Source organism: Myotis myotis, unplaced genomic scaffold (assembly GCF_014108235.1).
Source record: "Myotis myotis isolate mMyoMyo1 unplaced genomic scaffold, mMyoMyo1.p scaffold_m19_p_2, whole genome shotgun sequence".
NCBI lineage: Eukaryota > Metazoa > Chordata > Mammalia > Chiroptera > Vespertilionidae > Myotis > Myotis myotis.
Genome location: NW_023416324.1, coordinates 207,469,271 through 207,486,441, shown reverse-complemented (window position 1 = coordinate 207,486,441; position 17,171 = coordinate 207,469,271). Strand labels below are relative to the sequence as shown.

The following is a 17,171-nucleotide window of genomic DNA, read 5'->3' as shown; positions in this document are numbered from 1 at the left end:
CAGATACTACTTAAAAGCAGAAGTTGAAAAAAGATAATGAGGGACCAGATGAAGCTTTGAGGGAAGATGCATTGCCACTCCCAGCAACAGTGAGCTGGGCTTCCAGGTGGGTACATCCAGATGCTGCCATAGGCTGCAGATGGAGAGCAGGAGAATGAAGGCCCCCTATCAGCTGTTGTTGCATGCTGACACAGTGCAGCACAAGTTCAAAGATGAGCAGTGTTTAGCACTTACTTTACATTAAAAAGTAGGGAAAGATCAGTTTCTGGCACGACAGCCTGAGAAGCTCTGTGAACATGCTATTCAGAATAACAGGTGAAAATCACTGTTAAAAAGCCAACCACTTAAAGCCTTTGGAAATGGTGCTAAAGGCATACAGCAAATGAAAAACATCTTTGCATGAAAGTTCAGTAAAAAAAACAAGAATCTGTTATCTCAACCAAGACTGATCTCAGAAGATCTCTTCCATCAGCCTCTACTCATGGAATGCAGCCTCTACCTTGGATGAAGTGTCACCAAGAATACAGGGGCTCTGACTGACCTTGTCCAGCTCATAAGTTGGTGGTGCCATTCCAGGAGATGCAGACAGAAGACCTCTGGCTACTGCCCCCCACTCCACTTTAGGAGTGTTCAGCTCCTAAAGCAGGGGTGTCACTCAGAGATGCCTGGGTCTAGCAAGAGAGAAACAACTTATCACTTGCAAGAGAACTCCAGTAAATCGACAGCTGAATTCTTACCAGCAATAATGGAAGCCAGAAGGCAGGGGGATAACATACTCAAAGAACTCAGAGAAAAAAAAAACACCTCAACTAAGACTTTATATCCAGCAAAGCTATCTTTCAAAAGTGGAGGCATAAAACATTCTCAGGTAAAAAGATTGGATTTGTTCCTAGATGACCTACATTATCAGAAATACTAAAGTTCTTCAGGCTGAAAGCAAGTGATTTCAGATGGTAATTTCAATTCACATGAAAAAAACAGTACTGGTAAAAAGGTAATTATAAGACTATATAAATTGTGATGTCCCTGCTCAGGGGTCCCCAAGATGGTGAGGTCTTCCCTATCCAATGCCTTGCACAAAGTCTAAGTGAGAGGGCGGCACAATTCCTCTGTAAGGACCATATAGGCAGACAGTTCTGCCTTACCAACCCAGTGCTTCCTAACTTCCTGAGGATGAGAATCACCCGAGTTCTTGTTAAAACAGTCACCAGCCAGACACGGCCCCATCCCAGATCTGGGAGACCTGTCGCTTGGGATATTTAACAGGCCTCCAGTAGAGTTTTGTGTGGAAGGAGCTGTGGGGCCCATGTGACTCAGCATTTCCTCCCCAGTGTCTCCCCAGCCCCTCAGAGGGGAAAATTTCAGGGGCAGTCTTCACTGTGTGAAAGGTTTCCAGGGACTGCATGTTCAATGCGGGGGTTGGGGTGAGGGGGTCTTCAAGAGAGCCTGGGGCACTGGGCTTTGTTCTTGAGGTTGCTGGCCTCAGCCTAGGCTCTACCCCATGTCCAGCCTGTGCCCAACCCTCCCTGCTTTGCCTCCTGCCAACTTGATTGAATGATGTTTATTTTTCACACTCTTTTAAGAAGCCACTCCTTTTCTCATCAAACAGAGGAAAAAGGTTGTGCCAGAATCTCATCTGGCCAGATAGGCAATGATAAGAACCCAAGTTATGTCTGGGTCAGAGAGGGATGAAATCTCCAAAATTAAACATCCTGATCAAGAAAATCTCAACACTATGCAACCAATAAGAAATTGCACATGTAAACTGGCTACTGAGGCTCATGTGATTGTCATCTAAACCCCTAATTTTAACCTTTTGTATTCATCAAAATTTTTTTACTGAATTTGAATCTGATAAATTTGAACTAAAAATAAATAAAAACTCTGAAACAACAGCAATCAAACCCAGGAGCCTCATGGGACAGAGTTATGGGCCTTCCCAGAGCTTCCTGGGAAGAGTTGTCAAACTATTTCCAGGGCCTCAGCTGGTGTGTGAGAGTTGAAGGGCCCCTCTGGCCTTGGAGACGAGGGTGGGGTCTTGCAGGGTGGAGCTGCAGGGGTGTCCTGCTGGGATATTAACTGCCCACAAGGAAGACATCCAGAGTGGGGCCCCAGGTGGCCTGGGAGAAAATGTACTTCCTTTGGTGGCTGCGGGAGACATGGTCTGCTTAGGACCAATCCTGTGGAGGTGATGATCTACAATTGTGCGTGAGGGCCAGCTGGTAGAGGCCCCTGGGAGACTCCAGGGCCAGAGAAGGCAAGGGGGGCAGGTGGAGCCCTGGCCTGCCCAACCTCAATGCCCCTCCCCCATTGTTCCCCGGGGCAGGGCCAGGGTGAAAGAGGGAAGAATGGCCCAGGGCTCAGGAATCCAGGGCCTTCCTGAAGTCCCTGTGCGTGCTGGGAGCTCTCTGTGGAGACCCCAGGCCACATGTTCCCCCTTCACGATAAAGAGATGAGGATGCCTCCTCTCGGTGGCAGGAAAGTCTGACAGCTGTGTTGCCCAGACTTGGAGCAGGGACAGCAGTACATGCTGGGATGGTCCACATGGTTGAGTGGAGGCTGGGTCCCTGCAGGCCCCAGACCCTTTGACAGCACTTGTCAATGCAGGACCAACAAATGGGATCCTCTGCTGGGTCTCCGCCTCTGGCCTGAGAGCCTTAATGTGGCTGTCAGGGACATTCTCCGGGCTACTTTGGCCCTATCTTGTGGATTAAAATAACTGAGGGGCACAGGGAGTTCTGTGTGGCTGAACTGGGTCATGATGGGACAATAGAGATCATTTTAAATGCAGAGTTCCCTCTATAGGGACCTGATTCTCCCTAGAGATGTCTGAGGCAGCGCCCAGTGGCCCATGTGGGAACCATCACCACCCATTCATGGAACCAGACAGTGCCTCTCGGTGAGAGCAGGTCCCTCTCAGCTGAGGACAGGTCAGAGGAGGAGGATGGACATTTACAACCTGGAGCTCACCAGAGTTTGTGCCAGGAAGCCCCCAGGAGTCCCTGAGGATGGCTGTGCAGTGCAGAGGAAGTCTCTTCCTGGGGTAAAGGTACATCATCCCCTGGATGTGGGGTCAGAAGGCAAACAGCAGCTGCACTCGGCAGGCCCCTTGCTGGCCGGTACACTCCAGTTCTTTCCTCTGCTTAGGAAGCAGGGTGTCATCTGGGAACTGAGTCATCTTAGGATTTTTGGGATCAATAAAGACAAGGGAGGTACTAGGAAGGACCTACTCAATTTCTGGCTAAAGCAGCAGGGCTGTCCTCTGGTGATGAAAGCAAGTGTGGAGACGCGGTCTGAAGGCAAGCTGGCCAGGTACAGACACCCCACACACTACAGCTCAGAGCCAACCCACCACCCACCTCCCTCTCCCTGACCCCTCCGTGCACAGGGTGTATCTATGCTTGCCCTCGGGCTGAGTCCGACAGACTCACTCTGGGCCTCCCCAGCCTGCTCCCCTTCCTGTGTCCCACCATGGCCTAGGACAGGGTGCATAATCTGCAGGGCCCAACGCACAACGAAAACGCCAGGCCCCTCGTCCATAAATTACCAAATATTTCAAGGCAGCAACAGCAGAGTGGACCTGAGCGTGGGCCCGTGGTCCTCCCAGGTTGACCCGTCTGGAGCGGCGGATGGTGCCCCGGACCTCCACTCACACTGGGGTCCTCCTGAGCAGCTCCCAGACTGGCCCAAGTCTCTTCACTGCCGACCCCATCTCTCCAGAGACCCCCTGCTGTTGCCGCCTCTGCTGGAAAGCCCAGGAGCGCCCCCTGCAGGGCTCAGACCCTTTGACAGCACTTGTCAGTGCAGAACCAACAAATGGGCTCCTCTGCTCAACAAAAGAGCCCCACGCCCCTGGGGATAAGGCCGAGTTCCTTTGGCCCCTGACCTGCAGCCCTCCCAGCCCTGGGGGCCCTCACTTCCGGCGGTGCCTCCAGCCCTCCCCTGGCTGCGTCCCGTGCGAGGGGCTCCTCCACCGCAGGCTTCGCGTTTCCCCTGGGGTGTGGGCACTGCTCCACCTGTTCGGCCGGAGGCTGTCTGAGGGACAGCTGGGGTCTCTCCGGAGGGGCAGCTGGGGTCTCCCCGGAGGGGCAGCTGGGGTCTCCCGGAGGGGCAGCTGGGGTCACCCTGGAGGGGCAGCTTGCCCAGTCCAGCCAGCAGGCAACACCCCCGAGGGGCTTCTGAAACGGCAGCCACCACTCAGCTTTCTCTACAGGGTCTGCGGGCAAGACCGAGGATCCTGGAGGGTGACCCCGCGGGAACAAACCCGCCAGAACAGAGACGAACCCCCCGCCCGCGCCCCCAGACTCCGGCAAGGAGACCACGGGGACCCCGGCCTGGGGGGCATAGCTGAGCCAGCGGCGGAGCGGACCCGAAGACCTTAACTCAGTGCCAGCGCCACAGCCCGAGCGCCACAGCCCACCTGTTCCTGTTGGGCAGGACCAATCGCAGCTCCCCTTCGTGGCGATTGGTCCAGGGAAGGTCGTCCCAGCTGTTCAGGAGGACCCACGTGCTGCCCCGCCCCGTCCGCCCTGCCCCCCTCCCCTCGCCCCGCCTCTCCCTCTCCTCCCTGCCTCGCCCGCCCCCGCCACTACGCTGTCCTCTGCGCACCCCGCACCCCGCCCCTCCGCGCCCCGCAGTCTTCGTGAGGTCCGCGTCTCCCGTGCCCACCGGTGCACCCGCCCTGGCCTTGGTGAACGCACTATCTGCAGCCGTGAGGAAAGCCAGGCTCCCTCGACTTTACTCCTCTTCCCGTTTTGCAGGTATTTCGTTTTTATTTCATGTTTAACGGCTACGGAGACTTAGCACAGTGCTCTTTTATTAAATGCAAATACAAGCGATCAATGGTTTTATGAAGTCTGTGTCTTTAAATAAAACAGAACAGGAAAAGAGGTGGATAAGATTAATGTGAATTTTCCTGGAAGTGATTTTTAGTATTTGTAACGATTATTTGAAACTTGATTTATTTGAATTCGTAGATACAGGAGCATAAAGTTCAGCTGTCCAAGTACACTGACTTTGCCAACAGCACAAACAAGTTAGGAGTGACATTCACCAACAGACCAGACACATCGGTAGTAACCCATCATCACACAGACAGGAGAGGAGGCTCGAGAGGCTAAGTTACTTGCAGTGCACTCATCTCCGGAGAGGCTGGTCTCAAACCTTGGTCCTGGACCTGCCCATCCTCCTGCAGAACGCCCGTCCCACAGGTCCCGCAAAGTGTGAGCCTATCAGGAGAATTCCACGGAAGGTAGAATTTTGCTTCTCAGTGTTGATTAGAGCTAAGGTTTCAGTACTTGTTGGTTTATGGGACACGTTTTCCCATTTAGAACTGTTAGCATGAAATATCTACTCAGTAATCACAGCTCACCACAGCAAAAGGGACCTAAATGAGACCATGATCTATTTTCACACCATGTAACTACGTTAGGCTCCATTGGCACTGATGATGAACAAATTTAAGAAATGGCAGCCTTTTCAAAGGTTAAATAGAGCTTTGTGGTTTCAAATGAAGTGGAGACTTAAGGAAACCACAAATGTCCAGAATCCTTTTTGGTAGTCAGTTTTGTGTTTTCTGGGTTAGGATTCTGTATAGCCCAGGCTTTGTGACTGAGAATTGACTTTCCTACATGATATTACCAGGAGTTCCAGGGACCAGTCAGCTAGCACGTATGCCTAATATAGCAGAAGTAATGATGGGGGCCATTAAAAACAGCCCTTGGAAAGAGATTTTCAATTTTTCATTCACAAAGCAAATGAAGCTTCCTAATTGCTATGAACACAGCCGGAAAGCTCAGCTCCTACTAGCCTGCAAGCCCTTACTCTGCTTCCTTGTGTGACCTTCGCCTCTATTACAGGAACAGCGCGGCTGCTTTCTCTAGTTCACTCGTGTTCAAAGAATTCGTGGCAGGCTGTGGTAACCATGGCGATGAAGGCCACAAATTCCTGGAAGTCACATTCGCCATCTCCATCGTTGTCCAGTGTTTCCATGACTTTGTCCACAGCCTCCTGCTCTTTGATTTCCTACGAGAGATCAGTCACCCAGCTTGTTTTTAAATGAAATTTAAGGCCATCAAAACATGATTAAAAGTTGGCTGGCTTAAAAAATCTGTATCAGAAACAACCTAAGATATAAAATGCAGAATACCAGGAAGATTTCTCCTGGGACCAGAGGACTGTTGTCCAGGGGCCTGTGCCTTCTCTATCTTACTTTAGGTCCAGTGGGACCTGGGCTATTTGTGAAGACTGAATGGAACAACCAAGATCTGAAAACCTGCAGGTTGTTATCACTATACTTAAAAAAAGAAGAATAGCATATCGACCAGCCAGAGTATATTATAGGAAAACGTCTTGAAAGAAAAAAAGAACTTTTGGCCCCCCTAAATTTGTCAGTTTCTGTGTGTAGAAGTCCGCACAATGAAGGTTTCCATGGATTTTTATGTTTTGAATTTTTGTTGTTGTTGTTGTTGTTGAAGTAATTCTTTAGCATGCCCTAAATTTGTGAACTCCGTGTGTTCTTTTTGCCACTTGAGCTGCTTTCTAGGTGTCATGGAACTTTTTCTGACAGTTCTTCCCAACACAGAAGCCAAGTGAATAGTCTTACAAAGTCTCTGAGGAACAAACACGGTGCAGGGCCATAACCATGTGAGAATGTGGCATTTTCACTGAAAAAGAGCATCAGTGCAGGCTGTTCAGAAGAACCATTCCCAGTGCAGCGGAGGTTGGCCTGAGGAAGTCTGGTGTAGTGTTCAGTGGCTGCCTTCAATCTAAAGCATGTAAAAGACTGAGCCCAGCCGGCGTGGCACAGTGGTTGAACCATGAGGGCACGGTTCGATTCCCAGTCAGGGCACATGCCCAGGTTGCGGGCTCAATCCCCAGTGTGGGGCATGCAGGAGGCAGCCATTCAATGAGTCTCTCTCATCATTGATGTTTCTCTCTCTCTTTCCCTCTCTCTTCCTCTCTGAAATCAATAAATATATATTTTTAAAAATAAAACATGTAAAAACTGAGATTCCAGCGGGGGTTGGGCGGAACCTATAAGCATAGGTTGGAAGATGGATGGCAGCAGTGCATTATTTCAATTTTACTCTAGGTTTGCGTCCTAACCAAAATCACCTTAATAAAGCCAGGCCAACAAACGTTCATGATACCTTGGCATACTTACCTTGAATTACTTATCTTTTATAAATTGTGGTTACCACGTGTTAAGATTTTAAAATCAGTAGCAGTTAACTGGTTTTTGAACTTTCACTGTATGTTAAGCACTTGACAAAAACTATCATTTCATCCTCACAACAATCCTTTTTACAGAAGTAACTGGGACTTCGATTAAGTTAGAAGGCAGGATTGGTGGGACTGAATAATTGAACATGTGAGTGAAGCAGCTGCCACTTGGACTTGACTGCCTGAGAAATCAGTCCCGGAATCGGACTAGGGGATGCCTCCTCTACCCCCTTCTTCCCCCGCCCCCCCCCCCCCTCCCCCCAGCAAGCCTGCAAGTCACTTCCTCTGCTCTGGTGGTGCCATTCAGAGCCTTGGAGTGTTTGCGTGGAGGTGGGGCAGGAGAACCAAGCCAGTTGCAGACAATGGGTGCTGCCCCTGATGCTGGAACCTGGGGCTTGCCCTGCACCGAGAGGCTCAGCTGGCTGGGATGGTGGCTCCCTATCACCATCACCATCCCTCAGGATGCTCTGGTGTCTTTCCCGGAATTCGCTCCTGGTCAGACATCTGTTCACTGGTGCATTGGCTGGCCTTCTCCCTGTGTGTGATTGGTCACTTCAGAACCTTGGTTCTGGGTAGTAAGGGGAGGTCAGGCACCAGGCAGATTGCAGTTCATTGCCTTGGGGGTGTAAGACTGGTGTGCGATAGAGATGATGGGTGGCTGATCCAAGGGCAGGAGCTAGTGGGTAGGGAAGCGAGTCCTCCATGAGGTGTCTGGACATTCTTTTACCACAGATCAGAGTGGGACTTGTGTGGGGGAGGAGGACTCATCAGGAGTCCTCATGCAGCTTCCTGAGTTAGGGTCCTCTCCAATGTCTCTTATTCCATGAAGCCCCCTGCAAGCCCCCAGGCCTCCTGCCCTCAGTCAAGTAGGTTGTGGTCCTTCATGGATGTGCCAGCCTGCGTGCTTCCGAAGCAGAGGCCATGTCCTTGGGCCTGTGTCTCCCCAGTAGTGAACATAATGAGTGGTCGATAAATATTTGCTCAGTGAACGGCATCTTTATCACTTAGGTCCGTGGTCGGCAAACTGTGGCTCGTGAGCCACATGCGGCTCTTTGGCCCCTTGAGTGTGGCTGTTCCACAAAATACCATGTGCGGGCGCGCACGTACAGTGCGATTGAAACTTCGTGGCCCATGTGCAGAAGTCGGCATTTTGTGGAAGAGCCACACTCAAGGGGCCAAAGAGCTGCATGTGGCTCGTGAGCCACAGTTTGCCAAGTCGCAGTTTGCCGACCACTGACTTAGGTGGATGCTAAACATCTAGCTAAAGCTAAAATAGTGATTTTCCCCCAAACAAAAACTTATCTTTAACGTCTTCTTTATATGCACATGGCCCATGATAAGTTGTGAGTCTATTTTCCATCCATTCTGCCATCACTGCTGTAAATCCTTAGATTTTTTCAGAGAAATGTCAGCATTATTTGGAATCTGTACTTTTGCCTTTGAGACAGCAGTTTTTTCTTGATGTTCCTACTACATACAAAACCAATGAAAATGAAGACAATGGGGTGCAAACGAGTTTCCAGAAGCAACCTAGGAGTCCTGAAACAGACCCAGAATCGCCTGCATGTCTGCCTTGAAGAGGAAGTGCACAGGTGGTTTTAGACATGGAGAGGAAAATGCATAAACTGTCGATTTTAAAAAGACTCACCTCTAAAAAATGGGAAAGCTCGTTGTTGATGAGCTCCTTGAGTTCGGATTTCTTCAGCTTGTGCTTGTCGCCCTCCTTTCCGGAATATTGATGGAAAACATCAATGAGGGCCACCACGGCCTTCTCCAGCTCAGACATCCTAGGGGTCCACAGAGGAAAGATGCCTTCTCATGCTTTTTGCCTTGTTTCACAAAGAACAGTTAACATGTTGCCTATACAGACATCCACCCCGAGGAGGGGGCTGGGCCAGCCTTGGTTCACCTCCAATGTCAAGCTCAGAACTTGCTCAGTGGTCACCAGTCTCCCATCCACCTTTTAGACCCACTCTTCCCGCTTTGCCCCTTTTCTCTGCCCCTGTTGGCTACCTGGACAAGTTGCCAGGCCTTCTGGCTCCTGATTGGGTTTGGCCAATGGGAAACTCCAGCAAAAATATGAAGGCAGCCCTGGCTCATCTGGTTCAGTTGGTTGGGCATTGTCTCGTGCATCGAAAGGTTGCTAGTTCAATTCCTGGTCAGGGCACATGCCTGGATTTGGGGCTCAATCCCCTGTAGGGTGTGTGCAGGAGGCAGCCGATCACTGTTTCACTCTCACATTGATGTTTCTCTCTCTCCCTTTCTCTGTCTCTAAAAAATCAGTTTAAAAATCTTTTAAAAATATGAAGGCAGAGCAGTGAAGGAGTTCTGGGATTGAATCCTGCCTGCCTCCTACCGTGGGCACCCTCTGCCCTGGCAGGGCCCCACATCAGTGACAGTGCAGCTGAACAGAGCAGTGCTGCAAGCTGTTAGAATTAATAAGAAAGAAGTAAGATGATGAGGAGCCAAATGAGGGTACAAACATCAATAGTAGTCTTATATTCTGTCAATAAACAATTGGAAGACAGGAGGAGAATTCCATTCACACAGCAGCACATACGTATTACTAGGAATACGTGTAGCATGAAAAGTGTAGGTCTTTTCAAAAGATTTTAAAGATCACAAAATGTAGGAATTTGCTTTCCTTTGAACTAATATGTAAATTTAACTCATTTTTTTAATAAAAAAATCTTTACTGGAAAAATTAATATGGTAGAATTTCCACACATTTTTTTGAAAAAGAAGATCAATGGAAGGTACTTTGACCTACTAGAAACAAAAACGTATTATCAGGTTATACAGGTAAGCTGGTTCCGCCACAGGAACAGGCAAGTGCAGCAGGAGCCACCGCCAGGTCTTTCTTTAGGATCCAGGGAGGTGCTGCCTCAAGCGAATGGGGGAAAGGCCGCTTATTCCCTCGTAAGTGTTTCTCTGCAGTTGCCAAAGTCAGAAACTTTCTGCTTCCCTCAACACGCAGCTTATACCACGGCCCGTAAACTGAAGAAGTACCTGTTCAAACCTGGGGGTTAGGCACATTTTACAAAGGACAGTTTTTCAGTTGTTTCACAAAACGGAGACACTCGGCCAGAGGAATTTACCAACTTTAGACCTTGAATTCTTCTTATTACAGAATCCTAGTACTGTTATAGTGAAAGATAAATACAAGAGTTACATCTACTTGTGGAAAAATCATTCCCATGTTGAGTATGTCACATCTTAAAAATAACTTGGAATAAAATATTTAAATTTTTATTTCTGACTCCCCAAGGGAAAGAGAAATGAGGGTTTTCATCTTGGCCTGGTTTTTGCTAAAGTCACACCATTAATTATCATTATACTTTGTTTTAAGTCCCTCATAATCAGATATATCATATACAGATGGGACAATTCAAATGGATGAAAATCTTTAACATTTCCTGCTTTCTTATCCTTTGCACTCAAATTTCAATTATTGATTTTTTTTTTTTAAAAAAAGAAACAAAATAAGCCTCAGTTGGTTAGAGTGTTGTCCCAATATGTCAAGGTTGCAGGTTTGATCCCCAATCAGGACACATACAAGAATCAACCAATGAATGCATAAATAAGTGGAACAACAAATCAATGTCCCCCTCCCCTTTCCTCTCTCTCTAAAATCAATAATAATAAAAAGAAACAAAACCAAACCTTTTATATTATCCTGATGCTTCTCAAAATTCATGATGTTTGGGGGAAGAGGAAGGTAAATTATTTTTGTGTGTATGAAGTATGACTAGTGGGATTTTTCTAAAAGGAAAAGCATGGAAAATATACTTCATATGTTTTAAAACTCCATAAAATGTGATTTTCTTTAAAACCATTCTAGAAGTTAATTAATTTATGTTCCCTGTTAAATTCTTCCCATTGACTAAGAAACAATTGATGGTGTAAAGCTCATCTTTTAAGAGAAATGGAAATCAAATATCCATGTTCCTTTTGCACTTCGTTCTATGTTACTCCTGCTTCAATTAGCCTCTTATTCCTGTGTTAATCTTTTTATGTCGAAAACAAGAGAAGTTTTGGGCTTTAACACATCGCACATGATGTCAGGGTTCCCCCTAAGGAAGGAGCCCTACCTACTTGAGAAATGATCAGACTGATGAAAGTTAAACCCACCATAAACCCCGATTTCTTTGACCCCATTTATAATTCACTTGTAAAGACCTCTCAGTTTTCATGGAATTTCTGAGTGGGTGCCCAGAGGCCCCGACATTTCCCTTTGAGGGGAACGGGAACACTGAGAAGCAGTGCGTGCCCAGGGCTGGGGCCGGAGCAAGGGGAGAAAACACTCATCTGTCAGAGAGGGCTAAGCTAGCATCAGGCTGCCCGTCCTCAGCCCTGCGGAAGCAAAAACCCTCCTCCTCAAAGAGGAGAGAATCAATATTTGCAGTACTTCTGGGGAAATGTCAGCAATCACCAGACCCGAGGTTTCTCCAATTTATGGTAATAAAAACATGGGCAAAATGAACCTCTAGCTGTCTAGGCTTGAGCCCGTCATGTCCACAACGCAGTAGTAAAATCCACACTTTGAAATGCTGCACTTATCGTAAAGGGGCTTTCTGAACTACCACCCAGTTCTCCAACCCACCTTCTGGGATCCCTGCCCACCCCAGCCCCCCAAAGAGCAGTCTTTCCCCCTCACGTGTGATCTTGGTCGCTCTTCGCTCTTCGTGGTCACCTCCTGGCAGCAGTGTCCTGAGTGGCAGGAATGGTGGGGAGGGATGGCCTTTTATTCCTTCCTCTGGGCGTGGGTCCCTTGTGCAGTCCCATTGCAGGCCCAGGCAGCCAATGGGGGCCGAGGGCAGGGTGGGGGTGGCTGCACACAGGGCGGCATTGACCAAGCTGCCACCCGGGGACTGCACTTGGGCCAAGGAAGAAAACGGCCTGCGGGGCAGGAAGTGGGGAGTCAGCTTTTTGTGCTATTTTAAATTTACACATGAATATTAATGATCTTCTAAAAGCAAGGTTGGTGGTGGGGAGAGGAGAGAGACAGATTAATGGATTCAAACAACACAAATGTTCAGCCAAGAACTTGGAGCGTCCAAGTGCAGGCTGGACCATGCTGGTTTCCAGTGGAGAGGCCCTGAGCCCTCTCCTGTCTCCAGCTCCCCCCACCTGGCCCCCACTAGCTGGCAGGATGCCCCGTGGACATCTGTACCCTGAGTTAAGCAGGGCTGCCTCACGAAGCCACCGAGCTCAACATCAGCAGGGACAAAATAGATACTTGGTTCATTTAGGGGAAAGTCCTTGTTTAATAAGATTGAGGACCCATGCCAGGCACTCTCCAAGGCCTTCTCCTTCATCCCAGGGCGCACAGTCACAGACTTTCAGAGCCAGATGGTGCCACAGACACGTCCTGTCCAATTACTCTGTTCTGCAAAGGTACAGTTTCTGTGGGACTGAGGCCCACAGCCAGCCACAGGGAAGCCAGGCCTGGCCTCCCACCACCATCTTCAACAGCACCGTACCTGAGACATTTCCAAGCAGAAACCCAAAAGGTATGCATTCCTTTAGGTGATAATTCAAAAAACGTTGGCTTTGAAGTAATAAAAAGATGTCTGACCCAGAATCAGGGCCCTTCTGACTCAGGTTCACAGTGGCCACGGACGGATCCAGTACACAAAGATGTCTGTGGACACAGTTGTTCTGTTGTCATCTGTTTTACTGGAAACTTCTTGTCTATTCAATACCCAGAAGCATAGCCTGGAAATAAATAGCATGGGGCTGTGAGCCTTGGGACCTGAATTGTCCCAGCCTGGACCCCCAGCCTTTTTTTTTTTTTCTTAAGCAATTTTAATCACAAACTGAAGGTAAAAGGGGTACAGGCTGGCTCTTGGAGAGTGGTGGCTGACTCTAGACCACGCTCCTGGAAGTTCCGGTGGGGGAGATGGGGGGTATTTCTTGGCTTTTCTTTGAAATAGGATGTAATCCTCCCTTGTCCTTCCTGATCCCCTGTTGGCAAGTCCTCCCACATAACACCTTCAAGTGCAGCGGTACGCTCATACCCTCCTTCTCCAGGATGCTCTGGGCCGTGCGCCAACTGAACACCCAGCCTATTTCTTATAACCAGTTGACGGTGGAAGAAAAAACGTGAGCTCGGTTTACAGGTGGGTCTGCAGGACATGCTGATCCCACCCTAAGTGGACAGATACAGCACTATGGCCCCGTTCAAGGGGACCCTACAAACAGTGGCGAAGGGAAGTCCTCTCAGGGACTGAACTTTGAGACGCACATTGGGTTGTCTTGGCGTGAGAAGTGCCCAGTATATGGATGTATATTAATTCAGGGAAGGCTACTAGTAATTAGCAACTTGGACGGAACAGATTTGGAAATTTGGCTTCTGGAAGAGCCATCCACTGGCACACACTGCCGAAGAGGCTCTGAATAATCAGCTGGAAAGTGATCGACCCTGTGTCAGAGCTGGACAGTGCCTAGACATGTCTTGCCCAAGTGCTCTGTTCAGCCAGCTCTGACTGCCTCTGCTCCAGAAGTTGCTCACTGTGTCCATGAGTGAACTGATCAAGTGGCAGGCATGGATGCGTGTATGTGCTCATCATCATGGCCTTCCACTCACCAAAGCTGACCAGGCTTTGAGCTCCCAGCAGCCAAGACCAGCGATGAGTCCTGTGGTGCCCAGCCAGATGCTTGGTGGCAAGTTGATTACATTGGACCTCTTCCATCATAGAAGGGATAGAGATCTGTCCTCACTGGAATAGACATATATTCTGGGTGCGGATTTGACTTCCCTGTCCATCCTGCTTCTGGAAGCACCAGCATCCATGACCTCACTAAAGCCTTAGCTACTGTAAAGGCATTCTGGACAGCATTGCATGTGGTCAAGGAACTCACTTCAAGCAAAGGAAGTGCAGCAGTACGCTCATACCCATGAAACTGAGTGGTGTTATCTCACGTCCCATAACTCAGAAGTGGTTGAAAGGTGGAATAGCTTCCTGAAGAGTCAGTTATGCCAGATAGGAGGCAACGTCCTGAAAGGGATTCTATATTACCGGATACAATAGACACTCTGAACCAGGGGCCGTTATGTGGTGCTATGTCCCCACAGCCAGAATGCTCTTCTCACTAGAACATGGACTAACCTACTCACAGAATCTTTGTTTCTTGTCCTGGCAACTTTGAGATGGTTTGGAGATCTTAGTCTCCAAAGGGGAATGCTTCCACTAGGTGTCATAGTAATGGTCCCACTGAATTGGAGGCTGAAATTGCCACCTGGCCACTTTGGGCTCCTTACGCCTTGGAACCAGCAGGCCGAAAAAAACAAAAAACAAAACCAAAAAAGACAAAAAGAAAAAAAGGGTTAATCTACTGGCTTGAATGATTGATCCCAATTACCAAGGCGGGGAGCGGGGGTAGGTTACTGCAACACAATGGGGACCAGGAGGACTATGGTGCCCAAAGGCACCTGGGCAACTGGGGCATCTCTTAATACTTTCATGACCAGTGGTAAAGGTTAATGAAAAACAACCACCACCAAAAAATACAAATAAAAAAATATAGCAAGACTATTGAAGACTCAGGTCCTTCAGAAATGAAGGGTTTGGTCACTCGACCCACTAAGGTACCCAGAGCAGGTTCTACCTGAGGGCAAAGGAGCTAAAGAATGGACAGCTGAGGAAGGAAGCCTGATTGTTACCTACAACCTCATCTCACTACCAGTTACAGAAATGAGGGCTGTAGCCGCTTGGTATATTTTTTTGCTTTTTATATGCATGTGTTTATTTCCTAACCATTTTCCTCTCTCCTCCCAATTTTTATTTTATAAACAAGTTGTTGGAGGTTAGCATTTTGGTTTAATCTTTAGGTGACTGAGTTTTCAGTGGAGCCATGATTGAATTTGAGGACCAAGTATAGCGATGTGTGTCGTGACTGTTGGGTCTGTGCATCTTCTCATTTGAGGGAGAACTTCACGTGTCACAAGATGGCTGTGTCTTTTTAGGGGAGAAATAGAATTATTTAGTTATTGTAAGGGAGTCCACATGTGTGTGAAATTTTACTGATGGACACTGAGTAGCCAAAGAGTGGACTGGGCTGAGTCTGAGTTTCTGCTGCAGCACCTACACAGTATTCATAGACTACCAGGGGTGGGCAAACTTTTTGACTCGAGGGCCACAATGGGTTCTTAAACTGGACTGGAGGGCCGGAACAAAAGCATGGATGGAGTGTTTGTGTGAACTAATATAAATTCAAAGTAAACATCATTACATAAAAGGGTACGGTCTTTTTTTTTTTTTAGTTTTATTCATTTCAAACGGGCCGGATCCGGCCCGCAGGCCGTAGTTTGCCCACGGCTGGACTAGACTCTCTGATTGGGACTCCTTACAGTGAGCGTGCTGTGAAGTTTTGTAGTGAGGGCGTTAGAAGGGGGAAGGGGCTTCCTTCCATGTTTTGCTTTGTCTCACTCCTTCACAGTCCTTCACAGCACCTGGTGGTGCTCTGCCCCAGCCACATGTCCAGAGAGGGCAGCCCTTGGAGACCTTGCAGCCTGGCCTGGCCCCAGTGGCCCTTTCTCCCTGGTTCTTCTGATATGGACACAGCATAGTCCAGAACTTGCACTCACATCAGCTCCTCACTCTTTCTGCATGTCCATCCTCCAACCTCAGCATGCCTGTGCCCTGGAAGTTGTTTCTCTTGATTTTCCTGGTATATGGTCACTGCAAGGCCAGGCTCACATGCACACTGGCACCCCAGCCCCCTTTGTGCGCCCACCCCCTGCCTTGGCTCACCTGTGCTCTCTGGGGTTGAGTCAAGAGCTGTGAAGGGCTGCACTTTCACCGGCTTCACACTAACCAGTTGGCATGCTCTTGTTTTCCAGATGCTGGCAGGAGGCATGAGGTTCCTGGGTCAGAGTTCACTCACAGAAGAACCAGTAGCCAGAGCTCCCTGTTGGCCTTGGTTCCCCGAGTCCATGGCTGTCAGGCAGATGGGCCTGGATGAGGGCGTGCACATGCGGGGCACGTGTCGCAGGAGGGCACGCTGAGCTGGGGGTCTCGCTGCGTTCACACCAAGTGGTGATGAATTCATCGTTTGTCCTCCTTTCTCAGGGTTGCTCCCTGCAACAGCCCTGAGCCTGGATAAAGCCTGGCAAGGGCCTGGCATTCTTGAAATGCCTGGCAGCAACATTCAGGACACTCAGGGCCATGGGGGTTTCCTGCCCCCGCAAGTGTTCCTGCTGCCCCCACCTGTGGACCAGCTCTGGCCTGGGCAGACAGCAAGCTTCTTCATCATGGTATGAAACCCAGGCTTGGGGAGGGGTGCCCCTTCTAAATCTGTTCTCCCTGGGTTATTCTTCCTCAACCGTAGGCTGCCCTTTAGATTTCTCTGTGTAGTTACTGTCCTGTCCCAGTTTCATGATTCTCTACGTTAAAGTTGCTCTGTTTAAATTACCCTGTGGTTCCTGTCTCTTCCTGGACCCAGACTGATATATTAGTTAACAAGAAAAATAAAAGGGTTTATTATTTTTTTTTTACTACTCGTTTGTTAGTCTAAAATTATTTCAAAAGAAAAACATTAAAAATATACTATACTAGAGGCCTGGTGCACAAAAATTTGTGCACTCGGGGGGGGGGGGGCAGTCCCTCAGCCCGACCTGTGCCCTCTCGCAGTCTGGGATCCCTCAGGAGATAACGACCTGCTGGCTTAGGCCTGCTCCCGGGTGGCAGAGGGCAGGCCCAATCCCTAGGTGCAGCCCCTGGTCGGGCTCAGAGCAGGGCCGATTGGGGAGTTGGGGCGCCGCCCCATGTCATGCACAGAGCAGGGCAGATTGGGAGGTTGCGATGCCACCCTCAGTCACGCTCAGGTTAGGGCCAACTGGGGGGTTGGGGCACCGCCCCCTGTCACACTCAAGGCAGGGTCGATGGGGAGGTTGCGGCGCCACCCCCTGTCACGCACAGAGCAGGGCCAATCTGGGGGTTGGA

General features: G+C 49.1%; 1 protein-coding gene across 1 annotated transcript; it reads right to left on the bottom strand.

The window, feature by feature from the left end:
- Positions 1 to 4,794: 4,794 nt before the first annotated feature.
- Positions 4,795 to 12,007, bottom strand: S100B (S100 calcium binding protein B). The gene is made up of 3 exons (XM_036352291.1): positions 11,882 to 12,007; positions 8,873 to 9,011; positions 4,795 to 6,024 (listed from the first exon to the last, which is right to left on the bottom strand). The coding sequence occupies exons 2-3, from the start codon at positions 9,008 to 9,010 to the stop codon at positions 5,884 to 5,886; spliced, it is 279 nt and encodes a 92-aa protein (XP_036208184.1). The 5' UTR covers position 9,011; positions 11,882 to 12,007; the 3' UTR covers positions 4,795 to 5,883.
- Between the last annotated feature and the right edge of the window lie 5,164 nt (positions 12,008 to 17,171).

Excerpts from the sequence above, each read along its gene's own strand:
- S100B (XM_036352291.1), bottom strand. The coding sequence starts at position 9,010 with ATGTCTGAGCTGGAGAAGGCCGTGGTGGCCCTCATTGATGTTTTCCAT. Across the intron at positions 6,025-8,872 it reads AGCTTTCCCATTTTTTAGAG|GAAATCAAAGAGCAGGAGGC; the intron begins GTGAGTCTTTTT and ends GATCTCTCGTAG.